Source organism: Protopterus annectens, chromosome 5.part0, assembly GCF_019279795.1.
Source record: "Protopterus annectens isolate FY-2018-M chromosome 5.part0, PAN1.0, whole genome shotgun sequence".
NCBI lineage: Eukaryota > Metazoa > Chordata > Ceratodontiformes > Protopteridae > Protopterus > Protopterus annectens.
In genome coordinates, this window is record NC_056735.1 from 251,135,202 (window position 1) to 251,154,031 (window position 18,830).

Genomic DNA, 18,830 nt, shown 5'->3' on the forward strand with positions numbered 1-18,830 from the left:
ACACCCTACAAGCTCTCCGCACTCCGGAGAATATAGACGTCTGTGCCATTACTAAGACATGGTTTAAATCCACAGAAAGTCATCCAGCAGTGCAAGACTTCGGTGCTTTCCACACATTTAGACCATCAGCTACAAAGACAGGGACAAAAAGGTGGACAAATCTCAATCTATATTAGCAATAAGCATAACTCACCATTGGTTAAACTGGACAATACTCTGGACTTTATCCATGTGCAAATCAGCACAGACAAAGTTCCGTACCATATCCTAGCAAGCTTTAGGTCACCTTTTGTGTCCCTAGAATCCCATAGCTTGCACCTAGACATGCTGTAGACACTCACCATTAAAAAATACTCTATTCATGATAGACTTTAACTACCCCTCTACAGAATGGGAAACATATACTGCTTCATCCTTGCAGGCACAATGACACCTAGATTTTATTAACACAAATACCCTTATCAGATGGTGCTCACACCCACCAAAGGTTCAAACATAGTGGACTTAGAGCTCACCAATATGGGAGAGTGCTGCATACCCCCCCCCCATGCCACATCCTCACTGGCGAGGTCAGACCACAAAGCTAAAGCTGTCTCCTTCAAAATGAAAATCAAATTGGCAAACCCATCGAATCCTGTAACAGCTACGAATTATTCCAAAGAAATCTACATCCAATTAAGCAATAGTTTGTCAAAATTTGATGCCCCTCTTAAACCTAAGTTCACAGCAACCAATATGGAATTGTTCATACCCTGCGACACCATGTAAATGGCATATACAGAGGCTTCTGGACCTACAAGAAGCAGGTCCAAAACAAACTCTATAAACAAAGCACACTGGTGGACTTCTAACCTTAAGATATATAACAAACTGAAAAAGTCATGGCTAAAATCAGGAAGAACAACTCCCATAGAATCATAGGAGGTTACTAGGCTATTGACCCTGAGGCCCTTATAAGCCTAGCCAAGAGTTTAGCCCATGTTTAGACAAGTCAGCACTCAAAGTTCCTGTCCAGCAGGGACACAGGTGGAATCCCCAGAGGTGTATTTTCTGTTTCCCATCCAGTTATCCAGGTTGTGCTTAAAAAGGGATAATGAGGTACTCGACTTGACGTGGAGAGAGAGTCTATTCCACAGATGGGGGAGTCTTTGGGACAAAAATCTGTCCCGTCAACAAGTTCTACTGATATCACAGACCAGGTTGAGGTCACCCATACGGGTTGCTAGAGTGGAACTTGATTTGTGGATATGCAGTAGTCCCATCAAGACGGGGTCTGAGATTGCTAATTATATGCCAAACAGAGGTCACCCCTGAGGAGTCTGTATGAAACTGAGTAGTGGGACAGGGCTTTTAGCCTATCTGTGTAGGGTAGGTGTTTGAGGCCCATAATGATAAGAGCTCTATAATTAAGCTAAACAGTAAACTAAGAGGACTAATTAAATCCAAAAAAGCCAATCAAAGACCGTACACATCAGTGTGGCAAACTAGTGGCCAGTGATGCCACCTTCACTGAGCACAGCGACATAGTGAATTTGCTACCTGACAAACTCGGCTCAAACTGCTCCACCCATTCTCCCCTTGCCCCCCCCATGAAATACCTACTAGCATGCCCCCCCCCCCCAGATTATTACAAGGAAGCAGGTTCTGGCTGCACTTACTAAGGCCAAAAATACAGCTTCACTGGGCCCAACAATATCTTGGGTGCCTCCTAAGTAAGTAGCTTGAAACATGACATATCAGGATAACTTCAGTCACTTTTCAATTATAGCCTCAAAAAAGTCTTTTTATCATAACATTGGAAGACTACAATGGTTATCCCACTTCACAAGGGTGGACCATCAACCAGCAATGGAAGCTACAGACCTATTCATCTGACTAGTCTAATTTACAAAGCCATGGGAAGAATTATCACAGAAATGATCAACACATAGGCAACCTTCAAACACTTGACTCAATCCAGTTTGGCTTTGTCAAGGGAAGGCCATGCTTACAAAACCTGGTGAGCTTGTATAAGAAGGTTATCAAGGAAATGAATGAGGGGGAATGGTGCACACTGTCTACCTGCACCTGCCTAAGGTGTTTTGATACTATACCCCATTCAGGTACAGCTGACAAACTCACCAAACTGGGCATAAAGCCCTTCACAACTTGCTGGATTTCCAGCTGGCTCACAGACAGGAACCAGGAAGTCAGAATTGGTGATACCACCTCCACTAAGAGGCCGGTCACTAGCAGGGTACATCAGGGCTCCATTCACTTCTCAGAGATAAAGACTACTGTCCAGGGCCTCTGGCTGACCAAGTTTGCAGATAATTGCAAATTGGGAGCTATCATCAATTCCACCCATGACACAAACATCTTACAAGAGGATCTATCACAGACAAATGACTGGTGCCAAAATCATGCAGTAAAATTGAATGCCAATAAATGTGTTATACTGCCTTTTGGGAAAACGGTCAGCCAGACTAATTACACCATTGATAAGACACCCCTTAAGAGTTGACCCTGTAGTCAGGGATCTGAGAACATATGAATACAGTAATCTGGCCTTTGACCAATATATGGTCAAGGTAGTAAGAAAATCATTTTATGCCACCCAACTTTTAAGTAAGGATATGGCATCTAGGTCCAAGGAAGTCATGGTGCCTCTGTATTTGACCCTTATCAGACCCATCCTTGAGTATAATGACCTCTTTGTCATGTAACCTGACACACGTGTGACAGTTGGAATGCTCACAAAGATTCCTTATCAGGCAAATCCAGGGTATAAACACATTGTCTTATACAAATCACCTTAATTTTTTATGCCTATACTCATTCTCCTACAGGTTACTGAGAAGTGATCTGTACCTGGCAGACAAGGCATCCTCAGATCCAGCTCTGAAGGACCTTTTGCACATCTACAAAACGAGCAGCACCAGAACCACTAGATCCAAGGATTTAAATGTTGTTTGTGACATAAATAAGACATATTGGCATAACAGGTGTGCCTCAGGAAATCCCAATGCTCTGGAACAGGATCCTTATCCATGTGAAGCAGAGTTCATCCCTAACCCTATTTGATCATAACCTTGATCAGTGGATGGGTAATCGTAAAATTAATTTGATAGACAAGAGGCAGAAAGTCTAATGATTCTGTAAAGCTTTTCCTGGCAATAACATAGTATTTTTCATTTGTCCTACTTTTAGCTTTATATCTGTCTAAGATTAGAGACAGAATGATTTCAAGTACTGCTGTAAAAAGGTAAACTCATGTAGACAGGTAAAGGAAAAAGGGACAACTGCAAGGACACTGGTGTGTAGAAGCACTTCAGTTACTTTACAGGCATGCTGTGCCCCAGTGAATATCAGTGTCTTCCCACTCATCATGTGATGCTTTTGTCACCTAGGCCCTCCTTCTTTAATTGTGCTCATGTACTCCCATCACACAGAGACACACCAATAGTGATGTGAAGAGAAGATCACCCTATAAAGGTGTAAAATGTGCTACTGAAGAATCCAGTTGGATGTTTTTAGAAGAATCTAGAGATGCCCTCAGCTGAATGGTTGTGATGATCTTGGTATACTATACAGGTGAAACTGAAAGTGGCATATACAACAACAGTTAATGACAAAGGAATGGTGTGGTCTATAATAGTTAAAATATGAATGATTTTAACTTCAACAACCTTATAATAGCAGTATCGGCAGAGACCTACACACTGATTGTACTACGATCCATGCTGCTGAATGTAACAGATATTCACGTGAACCCTGGCAGGTTAATCAAATAATGTGGAGATATGGAGGGTGAAATAAGTGCATTGCTACAATATGTCTTAAGAGCATGTCATATAAATAGTCACAATTACAGACAGAACTTAGCAGCCATGGCAGCACATCTGTAACTGCTAGTGTAAAAGAAAAATGAGCATTAAATTTGCAGCTGTGCTGGTATGGATTGTAGGCCTGTTTTAGTTTCACCTGCATTAGACCCATGAAAGACATAGGATTAAGGAGTTCAGCAGAGAGTGTGGGCACTGCTACGGGAATACTGAACTGGTGATAACATCTTTAAATTCACAGAGTGGCCAATCTGCAAATAAATGATAAAACAGTGGCTAATATGGATATAATTTAAAATGTTACATCTGATTTGTCTTCAGTAAAATATGAGTAGAGGTGAGGCAATAAAAACTTTATAAAGTATGCAGTATATGAGTGACACAAGGCATTTTTGCATGAATATCACACACAAAAAGAAAATAGGACATTGTCCTTGGGGAGTACAAACTCCAACAGACTCTTTTGCAACTTAAAGGAGATTCATTTGTTGGAAATAAGCAAAACAAAGAATGCCCTTATGTGCACGTGCATTTATAAAAATAATTTTTGTTTTAATGTATTCACAACACCATGAGATAGCATCAGATAGCTGCATATTGCACTTTTGATAAAAGGAGAATTTAGTTGATATAACTTTCACACATATGTATTAAAATATAGATTATAATTATATCAAGAATAAGATTAATTATGGTGATTTCTTATAGATCAAGCAAGCAGGTTCATTGTTGGTAGAATGGTGAGAAACAAAAAAGGCATCCGTGCAGGATAATCTTTATTTATAATGCAACATTAGAAGACTAAAGTAAAAAACAGAAATACATCACACCTGCACCTAAGAATTCAGTATAACTGAGATAAAAACATTTAGAAAACATGACTGCATACATCTCATTGTAAACCGAGGAAGTACAGAAGGCTGCAAGTTCCAGTGGTCTAAACTTATTTGTGCCACTTTACTCTTCTCCTGTGAAGGCTACGTTTAGCTAAGACGCTAGGGAATGTGTTATTGTTCTTATCTGTCCACACTTGTAATTCTGGTTATCAATAACTAAAGAACTGCAGTATGAACAAGCTTTCCTATTCAATTCCAACACTCACTCACAAGATGCAAAAATGATTATTCACAAGCGAGGAAAAAAATGAATGCGAACTGTTTACCAAACAAAAGCACTGGTTGTGTATAAACACAAAGTACAAGTTCTTAAAACTAAAAATGGTAAGGCTACTGTTTTTCCACCCAGACTTGCAGTGTGCTTATCATTAGGAACTCATGTTTTGACAGCTCTGTGTCAATAGACTGATAATACCATTCTCAGAAACAGTATCGATTAAAAACAATGTGATCAACAAATTCCGCCAAAAAACAAGATGTTTTTGTAGGGCGACAACTCAGCCCCATGCAAGAAGCATAAAATCCTTTAACCACAGACTTAAAATCAGTTCTGCAGTCATTACTATTCCCAGCAAGAATAAAAACTGACTAGAGCAAGAATAACACTGAAGCAACAGCTCAATGAACACACCAATGCAGTCAAGCGCTTTTCGCGGGCTCCCAGGCTTTTCAAGACAATTAGAAACTGGGAATACCTTCCATTTTTATATGCTTTTGGCTTCCCAATCATCCTATGCTTAAAGCTGTATTGACAGATGCTTTTGTCTTAAAAATAGCTTCAACCACCATGTTACACATACATTTTCATTACTTAACAAAACATTATCATTTACATTATTAAAAGTCCATAAATAACAAATTTAAGTGAAACCTATAAAATTTATAAGTTAAAAGTTTGTTTGTCTTGCAAAGACCAAGTAGTTAAAACTGTTTAAGCATATTGTGACTATAAGCAAGTCATATTAAAATCCTATCCTTCAAATTTTTAAATGGCATTAATAAATAATTGTTAACAAACAACAATTATTAATAACAATAGTAATATTGTTACGGGTAACTTCAATGTAGTAATTATTTAAGCTGCCTCTTAAAGGAATAGAAAGTCAATGATTAAAAAAGTTCTGCTTAAAAATATTTATAAAACACTTTCAAATATATCAGCCTATAATGTTTACTTAATAAATGATCTTACTTTAATATAAATTATGTAAATTTGACTTAGTGCCAAAACATTTATAAATATTATGAACATCTTTTTACCTAGCCCATGCTAAAACTGTCATCCTATATTCATCCTTACTCACAACAAGCAGATATGTTCTTGGGTATAATATTGCTTAAACAAACAAAAAACTATTAAGGAACTTTGTCAGTTTTACATAAGGTTATTTCACTATAGTCTTGCTCGCACTATTGATACTTATGGCATCATTAAGACCTGGTGGCGCATTTAGTTTAATCTGCCATAGCAATTCTTTATATTCTAGAGATGCCTCCCAGTCACCTCCTCTTATGCTGGTACTTACTTGTTCTAACACCAAAAATTTTAAGCACATATTAATACAAGTTACAGAGTGCTTTTTTGTTTTTAACTTCATAATTGTGCTCGTATATCCTTCTTTTTAGAGTTCTAAACAATATTCACAAATTCCCAGGTAGACAACTCCTTTGGAGTTACAATTAAGAATAACACTGACTACAGAGACTTCACCTCACCAAAGCACATTTCAGCTGATTGCAAACTTCCAAGCACATTCTGACTGGATACAGATTTTAAAAGGCTGAGATCATGGTAAACAGAGACAAGCTAGAAATATGACTACTGTATCTCTAAAATTAACAAGCTAAAACACATTCATCAACTTGTAAAGTATGTAGCTTCCTCTACAAAACAAGAGACATTCCTAAGTCATAATCCACGCAACATCCACAACAGTGATTTTATTTGCTGTTGAAGAGTTTTACATAATAACTACAACAGCAACATTGCTAGCTGATGAAGGAATTTTGCTGCCTCACAGTCCCACACATAGCAACTGTGCTAATTTAATTATTCCCTTACTGTTTGCTTATTTAATGATGATGTGGTAGCCATGTCACTAGAGAATGCTTGCTAGAAACTGTTACTGTGGGTAACACTATGCAATCCAGAAACTTGTTCAGTGGAAAATGACAAAACATAACGATACTGCTGTATGTGGTACAGCCCATAAAAGTAGAATTCTCATTACACCTACATTTCATAGATTTAATCACAAGCAATTCTATCTGATAAATTTAATCCAGAGCAATTATTATCTATGTTTAAATTTAAATTCATAATAGACCTTCACTAAACTGCAGCCATTACCAGGTACTCTAAAAAGCCAAAGTAAGTCAAATATTGCATAAAACAAGACAACTCATCTATTTTAATACATAGACACTATACTATTTGTATATATATTTTATATAAATAAATAAATATATATATATATATATATATATATATATATATATATAAAAACACACACACACACATATATATATATATATATATATATATATATATATATATATATATAGATACGGACATTGATCTATTAACATTAAAAAGAAATGCAGCACTAGAGAACACCTTCATTTTTATTAAATAGTAATCACCATATTTTTATTTACTTTTTAGGTCTTATAATTTTGGATTTACGCTCCACATGCGAGTATATGGTGATGTTTTACAAGAGGCATTGGACTAATCTTCTCAGTAGTTGTTAGCCAATAAACATATGCATCCAAAACAATGAAAGAAAATATGCATTGTTATCTCAACAGGAAGAGCACAAATTCAAATTGGTAACCATATGAAATTTTGGGCCCTGGTAAAGTGAGTGCCAAAACATAGAATCTGAATGAACGAAAAAAAGAACTTACACATACTAAGTCCAAGATGGACATTTTATGGAATATCCCATTTTCTCCAAGTTATGGCAATGTAAGAGTTCCTATAATTTTAAGTTTGGGGTGTATGGGATGGAGCTTGCCCGCCCACCAACTCACTGACATTAGGAGGTACAGGGGGGCTTGTTTCACTGCAAAAAAGAGTTTTAAAAGAGTGGAATGATCTTCGAGATTCTGTATTCTCCTGGAATTTCTGTCATTATTTTTGTTTGTTTATTTGGCTTGTTGGCCCTCAGCATTTTGAGGGCTGACATTTCAGTGTGGAACCATACAAATTACTCCAGGAATTTATTCTCCCCAAGGCTTACAAAGCTTAACCAGGAAAAGATTCCAAAAAATTTTACAAGCCTACAAATGCCACCTTTCATCTTCAAATGTGATGAAACACAAAGAATGCTACTAGTCTTCAAAAATCCAAATGCTGCAATTTATCCAAATTGGAAAATAAATATAAAGCAAGTCATCATTGAAAGGGAACCATGATTTTTCATTTGATTAGGCCTTGAATAAATGGTAGAAGTCCAAGATGCCAAGAAATGATGAGGACCTTGAATGTTTAGACGTACCGTTCACTGATTACTCCCTCCCCCATCTGTAAATACTTATAACAGCTCCAGCAGTGCAGCTGTTATTGCAGGTGCGTGCTCCTTCCCAAAGGACTGGGGGGTTGATGATCCTCCTCAACTTCCTGAAATTAATCACAATGCATACTGAGTGCATATTTAGAAAATATTGTACTGTTTTTGCATGTTTCCACTCAAATGGAGTGAAGTATGACCATGCAGAACACTAGTTCCTGCGATGAGGAGAATGAGCTTCTACATATGTCCAATTATTTGTGTATCTTGTGTTTACTTGTTTCAGGAGATCAGGCATATCACCTTCCATACAAACAAAATGTTTTTGGCTGTGTGAAAATAATTTAACGCTTTTTCTTAAAGCCATTCTCGGTACTAAAAGCTAGACAACACTGGAGTTATGTAAGCACTTGTAACAAAAACTAAACACAGTGAGAACATAACTCTAAAAGTCCATGTGAGTTGAGGGGCTTCTAAACATGATATTACTTGGTATCTTTTCAGTTTTAGGTGCCGGTTTAACTAGTCCCTAAAATATTTATGAGTTAATTATATAATCAACATACTTCATACCAATTGCCCTGTCCTAAATGAATGAGTCACAAGCAATGCTCCTTTACAAGGTATATGAAAATATATCCTTACTAACTAGACTAATAAATTCTATCACAAGTTTAATAACTAAGCTTATCTCATTTTCAAATGTGACAACAGTACCTCACAAATGCTTAAATCTTTTGTTTTGTGGAAATCTGTTGACATGCCTTGATCACATGGGCACCTTTACAAGTATTTATTTATTTAAATATGATCAAACAATGACCAATTACAGGCTCCACCTGGCTATGAAGATGAGTGTAGCATTATACATGATATGACATGAATTTAAAGAAGCAGGTGAGCAGTAATGACTCTAGTGGAAAAGAATCCACAGTCTTACATTTACTATAGCTGGACGTGAGATGGACAGTCTGCTAAGTTGTTGACATTTACAGGCATTCATTACCCAAAGTGGGTAAGAAATCATTATAATTTAACAGTACTTCATATGACATTCTGCATATGTCCCTGGCTCCATTTCAAATCTCTTCTAGACCTGTACATCACTTTCCACGTTATTACTTCAAAACAGGAATAATAAAGAGTGATAGCAACTAATGATGATTCTCTTACTTCTTAATTAGTTTGCAACAAATAATTACATCAGTCCAACATTTGTATCCCATAACTTCTGAAAGCTGCAGTCTTACCCTTCACATTGTATTCTGTGGGAAACTGTACAAGTGGTGCATCTGTCTCAGTAAGAAAATGCTTTCTGACAACCTTTCTGAATGCTACCAACCAGAAAATGGATGTGTCCTGACAGCAACACGAATAACTGCTGTATAAAGTTGGCCTAGCTTTTTTACAATTAACATAATTTATTCTTAATTGCCTTCATCTAAATACTTCTGGAAAGAGATGTTTCGTCAAATAGTTACTCAGAATGTCTTAGTGAAAAGTTTTATTACAGTGTTATTATTTTCTTGAATGAAATCAAATATTGGAATATTAGCCATTTTTATGAAGGAAAAAGCATGACACCTACCTTCCCCTCATGATTTGGACAAGACAAGGGTTTCCCAGAGACTGCACTAACAGACCCAATCATGCTGGAATCATCTCGAGTACATTCTGGGTTTCTCTGTAGCACCTCCATCAGATTGGTGATGAAAAAGTTGTTCTGGAGAGCAGCAACTCCTTTCTCAGGCAGAATGGATGTTTGACGACAAACAGGGCAAGAAAGAGTTAGGCTCTGGGGTGGAATGTAATTTTGAAGACATCTATAGGAGAAAACCAGAGGGAAAAAATGGAACTGATCAGCCAAGGAGTTCTTAGCAACAACTAAAAATGAAACATCACTACAACATGAAGGGATGGCTCCTTAATTTCCCCAAACCAGTTTAGGACACACCTGAAAAGATTTCACATTTATATGGAATATAAACATGCTTCTCTATATCTTACATCTACATTACAGAGAGTGACATTTTGACTGTTCACCTTAAACAGGATCCACTATAAAAAGAAGACTTTGTTGAACCAGCAACTTCATCTTTCTTAGAACTAAACAAGAGGTTCTTTCCAGAATTAGTGTGATTGAAGCAATCAAATCTGAATCAGGGTTTATCTAAGAGTCTGTTATAAATCTTGTATTCCAGTATCTGTAAATTCCAAAAGAATGAAGTAGAACATGAGGTTTACTATCAAAAGGTTGAAAGTAAAAAAAAAAAATCTATTCACTTGATCGATCTGACATTCCAAAGTTGGCAATGTCACTTTTTACAGAATGTTGAAAATCATTATCTCAACGTCAGCATTCGAACAAATTCAGAATATCAGAAGATGATGTCAGACCCTCAGGAAGACGTGCTGAAGCTGCCATATGAATTGTATGCCTACAACACAAGTCTTTACAGTTTTGCAGGAGAGTAAGCCCTCTTGCACCCCCACACTCCCTGCAAATTATATATTCCAACTCCGAGATTGCAATAGAGTGAGGAAAAGGGTTAAATTTGATGATCTCTACTGTAGTGCGATCTGTTATCAGAACGTCAAACGCACATTATTGAACATACATATCATTTGCTAATGCACATTTGAACATTTTCAGAATGTCATTACGAAAACTGGAAAAAACGCAATTGACCATCCCAGTTTTGCATAAGCGCCCTTCCACATTTTGATAGTAAACCAAACTTGATTAGAAATGTTTTGTTTTTTAACTATAGAAAGTACAACAGATTCCCCTTGTTTACTTCTTCACAATTTCACCTCTTGTTGGAAGCTGGCATAATGGCTCACAGACAAGAGGTACAGAATTGGATTCTCACCAAGGGAAATTAGCTATGCTTAAAATGGTACACAAGAGTAGCTAACCAAGTATGAACCAATATACCACGCTCACCACCACACAAGGAAGAAGCCAGTTATTACCTTTATATTTTATTAAAATTATAGTCCAGTAACAGATCCGCAATGTAGTCACACAAAGCAGATAAAATATGCACACACTAGATCCAATAAAATCCAGTTAGCAGCAAATACAAAGCATAAAATGCAGATTCCTCTAGTGCCTGAGAGAGACAGAGTCTTCTGCATTCTGACTTGGACCCAACAACATCAGCTAGAAGATCCATTCACCACACTTGCCTTGCTCTGGAAGTAAGTTAACTATGGTACAGTAATTTCTTTTAGATTTAGACAGAAATATAATGAAGTATAGCTTAGATGATTTCTTTATTTATTTGAGACTGTCCTGCAATGTTGTTTTAAATACTTCCTGTGGTTTTGAACTCTTATGTAACTGTGATTATTTACTAAGTATTTTCTTGTTCTTTTATTATGTATTATTAAATATATTTAAACCTTTGAATGAAAATATTACCACCACACCGTGAAAGCCACTCCCTGAATAAATCTGATATAAAAAACCAAAGACAAAAATCGGGAGTGTGCTGGAGCAGGCAGCAAGTTCTTGCATAGATGTATGTATATCAGTAGATTGTAATATCGTCTCTGAAGAACTGATATACCAAACGCTTTTCAGCTCAATACTATAACACTTATATATTGGAGGGGGGGGTCGATATTGGAGGGGAGGGGGGGGAGATCGAATTGGAGGGGGGGGGGGATCAATCCACAAGCAGGGGGCGACAGAAAAAGAGAGCAGCGGACCTACAAGCATGTAGGTCCAACGCTGAAGAAGATGTGACAAGAAACCAAAAATCTTTAATATGGAATATATCAGATAGACAGCTATCAAGTGAGGAGTGTTACATCTTGGAGAAAGGACTTACATTTATTCCATCTAGTAAGAGTGATATCACAGAGACCATAGTAGATTTAAAAATGTTCACACGTAGTTTACAACTAAAACTAGATTTTGGAAAGATAACATCAGATAGGCATCCATTTAGAAAACCTAGTACATATACACCTACTTTACATACACTGATCGATGCATTTTCCAAACTAGTAGAACAGGAATTATATGAACATGAGAAAAGAAATAAGAATAAAAAGTGGTATGGAAATTTAAAACCTAAGCAAAGAGAAGCACTTAGAACCCTAAGGAATGATCCTAGTATAATGATTAGACCAGCCGATAGGGGCGGACCAATAGTTGTAATGGATATGAAGAAATACATTACAAATATGAGTGATATGTTGAATAATGAACAATTTTATAGGAAGATTAATTCAAATGAAGTAGATAAAGTTATAGAACGGGTAATGATGATATTAGATGGATTATACAAACAAGGTAAGATAAATGAGGAACTATATAGATATTTTTCAGTTGAAAATCCAACTATCCCCTGTATACAAGGAGTTCTCAAAATTCATAAACACCCTAAGAACCCCCCCCCATGTGACCAATAGTGGCGGGTAGAGGATGGGTAACGGAAGCCATCTCCCTGTATTTAGAGTCTCTTCTGAGACCAGTAGTGAACAAACACACTCATATATTGAGGGACACAAAACAGTTCTTGATGATGTTATGTGATGAAACTTCAAAAACTCATGAAAATGAAAGTAATTGGTTGGTTACGTTAAATATTCAGTCCCTCTTCACTATGATACCCAATAAAGAGAATAGAATGCATTCGCAGATGCTTGTACAGGGATAAGACTTGTACACATGCTCATATTGAAGTAATGTGTGATTTGATGGAAATAGTTCTATACAATAATGTTTTTACATTTAATGGCCAGGCATATATACAAAAAAGATGGCGTAGCTATGGGCACTTCTTGTGCCAATAGCTACGCCAATCTGGTAATGGCAGATTGGGAAGAGAAATGTCTATTTGAAATGATAGAATTTAAAGAGAAAGTTCAATTCTATACATGATTCGTGGATGATCTCTTCCTTATTTGGAAAACTGAACAGATAGAACTTTATGACTTTCTAGGAAAGGTAAATTCAATTACACAATACTTAAAAGTTTACGATGGCAGCATCAAGAGAAATAATATCTTATCTAGATGTATATGTGGAGAGGTTATCTAATTGGCTCCTTAATACTGGTGCATATAGAAAGAATTGCTATAGGAACTCATTTTTACATAGAACTAGTATGCACCCGAAATTTATTTTCACAAATATAGTTAAAGGTCAAGCAATGAGGGCCTCATGATTGAACTCAACTAGTATTGGATATAGAAGTGAAATAAATGAGTTGAAACAAAAATTTTTGGATAGATCATACAGACCGGAAGAAATAGATACAGGCTTACAGGATATAAATATTATGAGAGAAAATGTAGCATACCCATATTTTGTGGATAGAAGGAATCTTAGGGACATGGATACTGAAATTGCTGCAAACTGTATGGTGAATGAAGTAAAGGTATCCATATACCATACACAAGATGTAAAAGGCATAAAATATGCATATAGGAAGTATTGGGATATATTAACCACAGATTCTAGTATATCAGATATAGCAGGCAGTTACCCTAAGTTTCTATATAAAAATAAATTGAGCTTATACAGGATGTTATGTGGCCCTAACAGGGTGGGAAATGAAAATCAATATATTAAAGCTGGAACAACTAAACCATGTAATAAATGCATATACCGTTCACTGATTAATGAAACAGCTATATTTATACATCCCACCACACAACAATGTTATACATTTCCTATACAAGCTACATGTAATACGACCCACATGGTCTATCTTGCCACATGTACAAGCTGTTCTGTATTTTATGTGGGCAAGACAGATCGGAGATTGAGGGACCGAATGAGAGAACATGTATATAATATAAGAATAAAATCTTGCAATAATGCATTCTCTAAACATGTACATGAAACATCTACAGAACACATGTTTAAGTTTATGGTTATTCAAATTAATAATGTTACCGTTAGACGTGGGGATATATCAAATAAAACAGAACAGAATGAGATGAAATGGATAATTAGATTTAGAGCTGATCAGCCACCTGGGCTAAATGATAGAGTTCCTATCAAACCAGTGTTAAAGGCTAGGAAGTTGTGACAACTGGAAGTATTTATTTATTTGAAAATGGATAATGTTTACTGTGGTTTTACTGGTTGCTATAGATATTAGATGCTCATACATATATTTTATACTTATGTGCATTTATATACATTTTGTCTTTAAAAATGTTCCATATACAATTATATATATGAAATGAAATATATACAAATGGAATTTAGGATTTTTTGCATATACATATTTATACATTTTTTGTATATGTTTTTTATATAAGTATTTATATATGTTCTTATATACATTTTTTACATATTCATTTTTATATATTTATTTCTATAACCTTCAGGGATAAGAATCAAATAAAATAATAATAACTTTTATATGTTTTACTTAGGTGTTTATAGCGCTTAACATATTCATGTATAAGATAGATACATTATAGAAATGTGTATAAATGTATTAATTGAATTAATTAATATATACAGGATGTGACATCAAAATGAAGGGGTGTAGAATATGTATATAAAGAGCTCGCACTTGTTGAATGTTATTGGCCTGAGGAAGCCTACGGGTGAAAGCGCTAGCCTATTTTATTCATGTTAATAAAGCCATCGTGATTATTTGAAACTGCTTGGTTATGTGTATTTGTACTGTGGATTAAGCATCTGGAACGTTTTGGTGAAGTGAAACTTTGGTTTGGTGAAGTAAAACTATCCGTGGACACTTATACTTTTGAAGTGAAAAGTGTTATAGTATTGAGCTGAAAAGCATTTGGTATATCAGTTCTTCAGAGACAATATTACAATCTACTGCTATACATACATCTATGCAAGAACTTGCTGCCTGCTCCAGCACACTCCCGATTTTTGTCTTTGATATTTAAACCTTTCATTGAGGCTGACATTTGTGAGACATATTTAAGTTCTGCGAGTACTTACATATTTGTTTGGTGACACTGTGTGGGCCGGGCCACTCCTAGTAGCCTTGCTCTTGGTCAAACTACCATTTGGATTAATAGTAACATTACACAGTAAGAATGGACACCCTTTGTTAAAGGCATTAAAGTAGCTGATGAAGAGCTGGCTGGTGGCAATAACAACTACCTTATAGTCTGGGCAAAAGGGGGCATAGCTACTAAACCTGTGCCAGCTTTCCCAGGAGTGTTTGTGTGTGTGTGTGTGTGTGTGTGTGTGTGTGTGTGTGTGTGTGTGTGTGTGTGTGTGTGTGTGTGTGTGTGTGTGTCTGTGTGTGTGTAAATCAAACCGCGAAGAGTGTGTGTGTGTGTCAGCTACTTGGGCAGGGACATGAAGCACTGGTTGGACAAAGAGGATGCTGGAGGTCTTGGATTGGCCATTCAGCTGAGATCTCAACTCTATTGCTGTGCCAGTGGGGAGTCTTACTGGGGATCTGAAAAAAGAGGGAGAAACCAGCCCCAGACTGACTGTGGTCTCTCTGTGCTCTTAAGAATAATGCACTTAATGCAGAGGGCTTTATCTGGAAATAATGTGTGTATAAACTTGTCATTCTCCCAGTGTGTACGTGGAATGAGGCTCCTTGAATACTGGGCCAGTGGTGGGGTGTCATAGCTGCCACCAGTCAGTGTCTTCATGCTCTTATAAAGGGGTGTCCAATTATGAAAATTAAATATCAAAATAAATGGCAGCTATGGCCAGAAGTGACTGGGCTTTCAAAGTGACCTGGGGAGTATCAAACAGGTATAAGCATTCTCTGATCTCTAAAGAAAGAAAACACTGATTTCCAGCCACAATGTAAAGTAATGAAAAACATTTAATAATAAGTAAAATGAATACAAGAATGTAAATCAATAGCTTTCAATAAACACCAGAACGCAATCACCAAACATGTAAACTTTAACTGCAGGATATGAGTCCATTATTTTAGAAAAAACTCTATTTTAATAACTAAGCTTTCCTAATCTAACTAAAGAATACTGTCCCTGACCTAATCTAATGCATGACAATTAGGCCTTGGCATGCTTACAGTTTCTTGATGAGTTATTTTTCATGGGTGTCCACTGACTGCACAGCACTGTAACTGACTGTACTTCACAAAACTGCACAGCACTTGAAAAACTGCAGTCTCAACTGTCTTATTTTTAAAAATAACAGTCAGTTGTTTGAAAAAAGTACTTTTTCCTGTCAATCAGCTGTTCAAATAATCACCCAGCAACTAGGAACATTCTAATGACATCACCCACAGTTCAGCTGATTCTCTACAGTACTTTAGAAAGTCCTTCAAAACATGTGCAATTAGAAATGTATCAAACACTGACAGATTTTTTAAACATTCAGTTTATACAGAGAAATACTTAACATTTAAAAAAAAGTGTTAACATTTCACAATTAGGCATACTGTCGCTGGTGGACTCTGTTGGAGTGGTTTAGACTGCCCTCCATGGGGTCCCTTATGTCCATGTACAGCACTGGGTATTCCTTTCATATGTAGTGGTGCTCTGCTTGCCACGTAGAGATCGCCTTTTCTCCCCAACGCCTCTGCAGAGTTGCACTCACGCTCTGCTAATCAGACTCTCATGTCATCAGGCAAAGTCCTGAGGGCTTTTTCCCTCACCAAAAGGTCTGTCAGTCCCTCAAAAGTGGTGACCTGACACCCACTCTCCCATCTGTGAGTACTTAAGTCAGCAATATAATCACATACATTTTCATCTGCCTTGCATCTGTGTTCACAAAACTGTTTTCTATAAGCTTCAAGTGTTAGTTTAAAACAGTCAAGCAAGCAACATTTCATTTTATCATAATTCAAACATTCTACATCATTTAATTTTGCTACAGCCTGAACAGCTTTACCATGGAGTAAGGGAGTCAAGAGCCGAACCCAGAGCTCATGGTCAACATCATATTGTCTACATACCCTCTCAAAGACATGAATAAAACTATTAAAGTCATCTCCATCCCTGTACTGAGGAAAACGTTTACTGACCTGTAAGGCTTCTGGGGTCCAGTTATTCCCTTCCCTATTACCTCCATGACCTTCTTGAAGGTTAAGAAGCTCCATTTCATGCTGGTGCTGTCTCTCATTCTCCTCATGCTGTCTCTCATTTTCCTCAGCTTCTAAATGTCTGACCTCCAGTTTGTGTTGTTGGGTTTCCAGGTGCAGTCTCTCTTTAGTCTCCAGTCATTTGGCTTACAGTTCATATTGGCGCCGCTTCTCCTCAGCCTCCAATTCCAGTATCCTTAACTCTAGATTGATTCTCAGATCATCCAAAGAAAATGTGGACTGTCCCATCTCAGCAGACTGCACATCACCAGCACCAAACTGGATATCCTCCGACTAGCTGGTCTGAGCTTTGGCTGCAGCCAAGACTGAAATCATTGCTTCCTTGGTCAGGCTGGCATGCACCAATCCTCTGGCTTCACACTCCTTAGCCAACTGGATCTTTGTCATCTTGCTAAAATTTTCTGCTGACATCTTTGCCTGCTATCCCTGAGTATCTAACTAGAAAAATAAATAAAACTGTGGTAGATTGAAAATCTGAATGTTTACCTTGAGGCTGTCAAGAGTGCACACCCTACTGACAACTACCTACAGGTTACTGGAATCCAAGTCTCACACTGCTGGCACCAAATAATGTGACATCCGGTTAACATCCCACCAGTCTACCACAAATAAATGTGATGTCCGCCTCCATCCCACCGGACTGCCACCAATTAAATGCGATGTCGCTTACTATCCTGGGTCAGTAACTAAGGAGCTTCAATCCTCACTACTGACACCAATATGAGACCGTCACTTAAACAGGCATAATATTTCACAATTTTTCCCTAAGAGCACAACAGGAACATGTTCTATTTTCCTGGAACTGGACTATATACCTCTGACCACCCCAAATGTATTCCCTTATTACACACTTCAGGGCAATGTGTCCCAGTTTAAGACCTCTGATAAACTCACACTCAAATTAAATTTAAATCTCACACATCCAATCACTTCTGGGAAAACCTGACAGATTTCTAGCAGTGTCCCTTCCCCAAAATAATATGGTAATGCTGCCACCAATCAAAGTGTCTTCATACCCTTCTAAAGGGGTGTCCAATTATGAAAATTAAATATCAAAATAAGTGATACCTATGACCAAAGGCAACCAGGCCTTCAATGTGACCTGGGGAGTATCAAACAGGTATAATCACTCTCTAATCTCTATAGAAAAAACACTGACTTCCAGCCAAAATGTAAAGTAATGAAAAACATTTAATAATAAGAAAAATGATTACAAGAATGCAAATCAATATATTTCACTAAACACAAGAACTCATTTAGCGGAAATGTTAGTCCATTATTCTAGAAAAACTATATCTTATTAACTAAGCTTTCCAAATGTAACTAAAGAATACTGTCCCTGATCTAATCTAACACATAGCAGCCAGGCCAAGGCAGGCTTACAGTTTTTTTTTTTTTTTTTTGCATGAGTTCTCTGTTTTCTTTCATGGGTGTCCACTGACAGTACAGCAATGTAACTGACTGTAAAATTCACAAAACTGCTCAGCACTTGACAAACTGCAGTCCTAGCTATCTTATTTTAAAAAATAAGAGTCAGTGGTTAGAAGA

The 18,830-nt window shown here is 36.9% G+C and overlaps 1 protein-coding gene across 2 annotated transcripts in view; it reads right to left on the reverse strand.

Moving 5' to 3' along the window:
- Positions 1-18,830, reverse strand: part of TRIM3 (tripartite motif containing 3) — a 1,155,987-nt gene that overhangs the window by 578,502 nt on the left and 558,655 nt on the right. For both annotated transcript variants that reach the window (XM_044072220.1, XM_044072219.1), the window contains exon 3: positions 9,824-10,058. In XM_044072220.1, the coding sequence (XP_043928155.1) occupies positions 9,824-10,058 (235 nt within the window). The remainder of the gene's footprint in view (positions 1-9,823; positions 10,059-18,830) is intronic.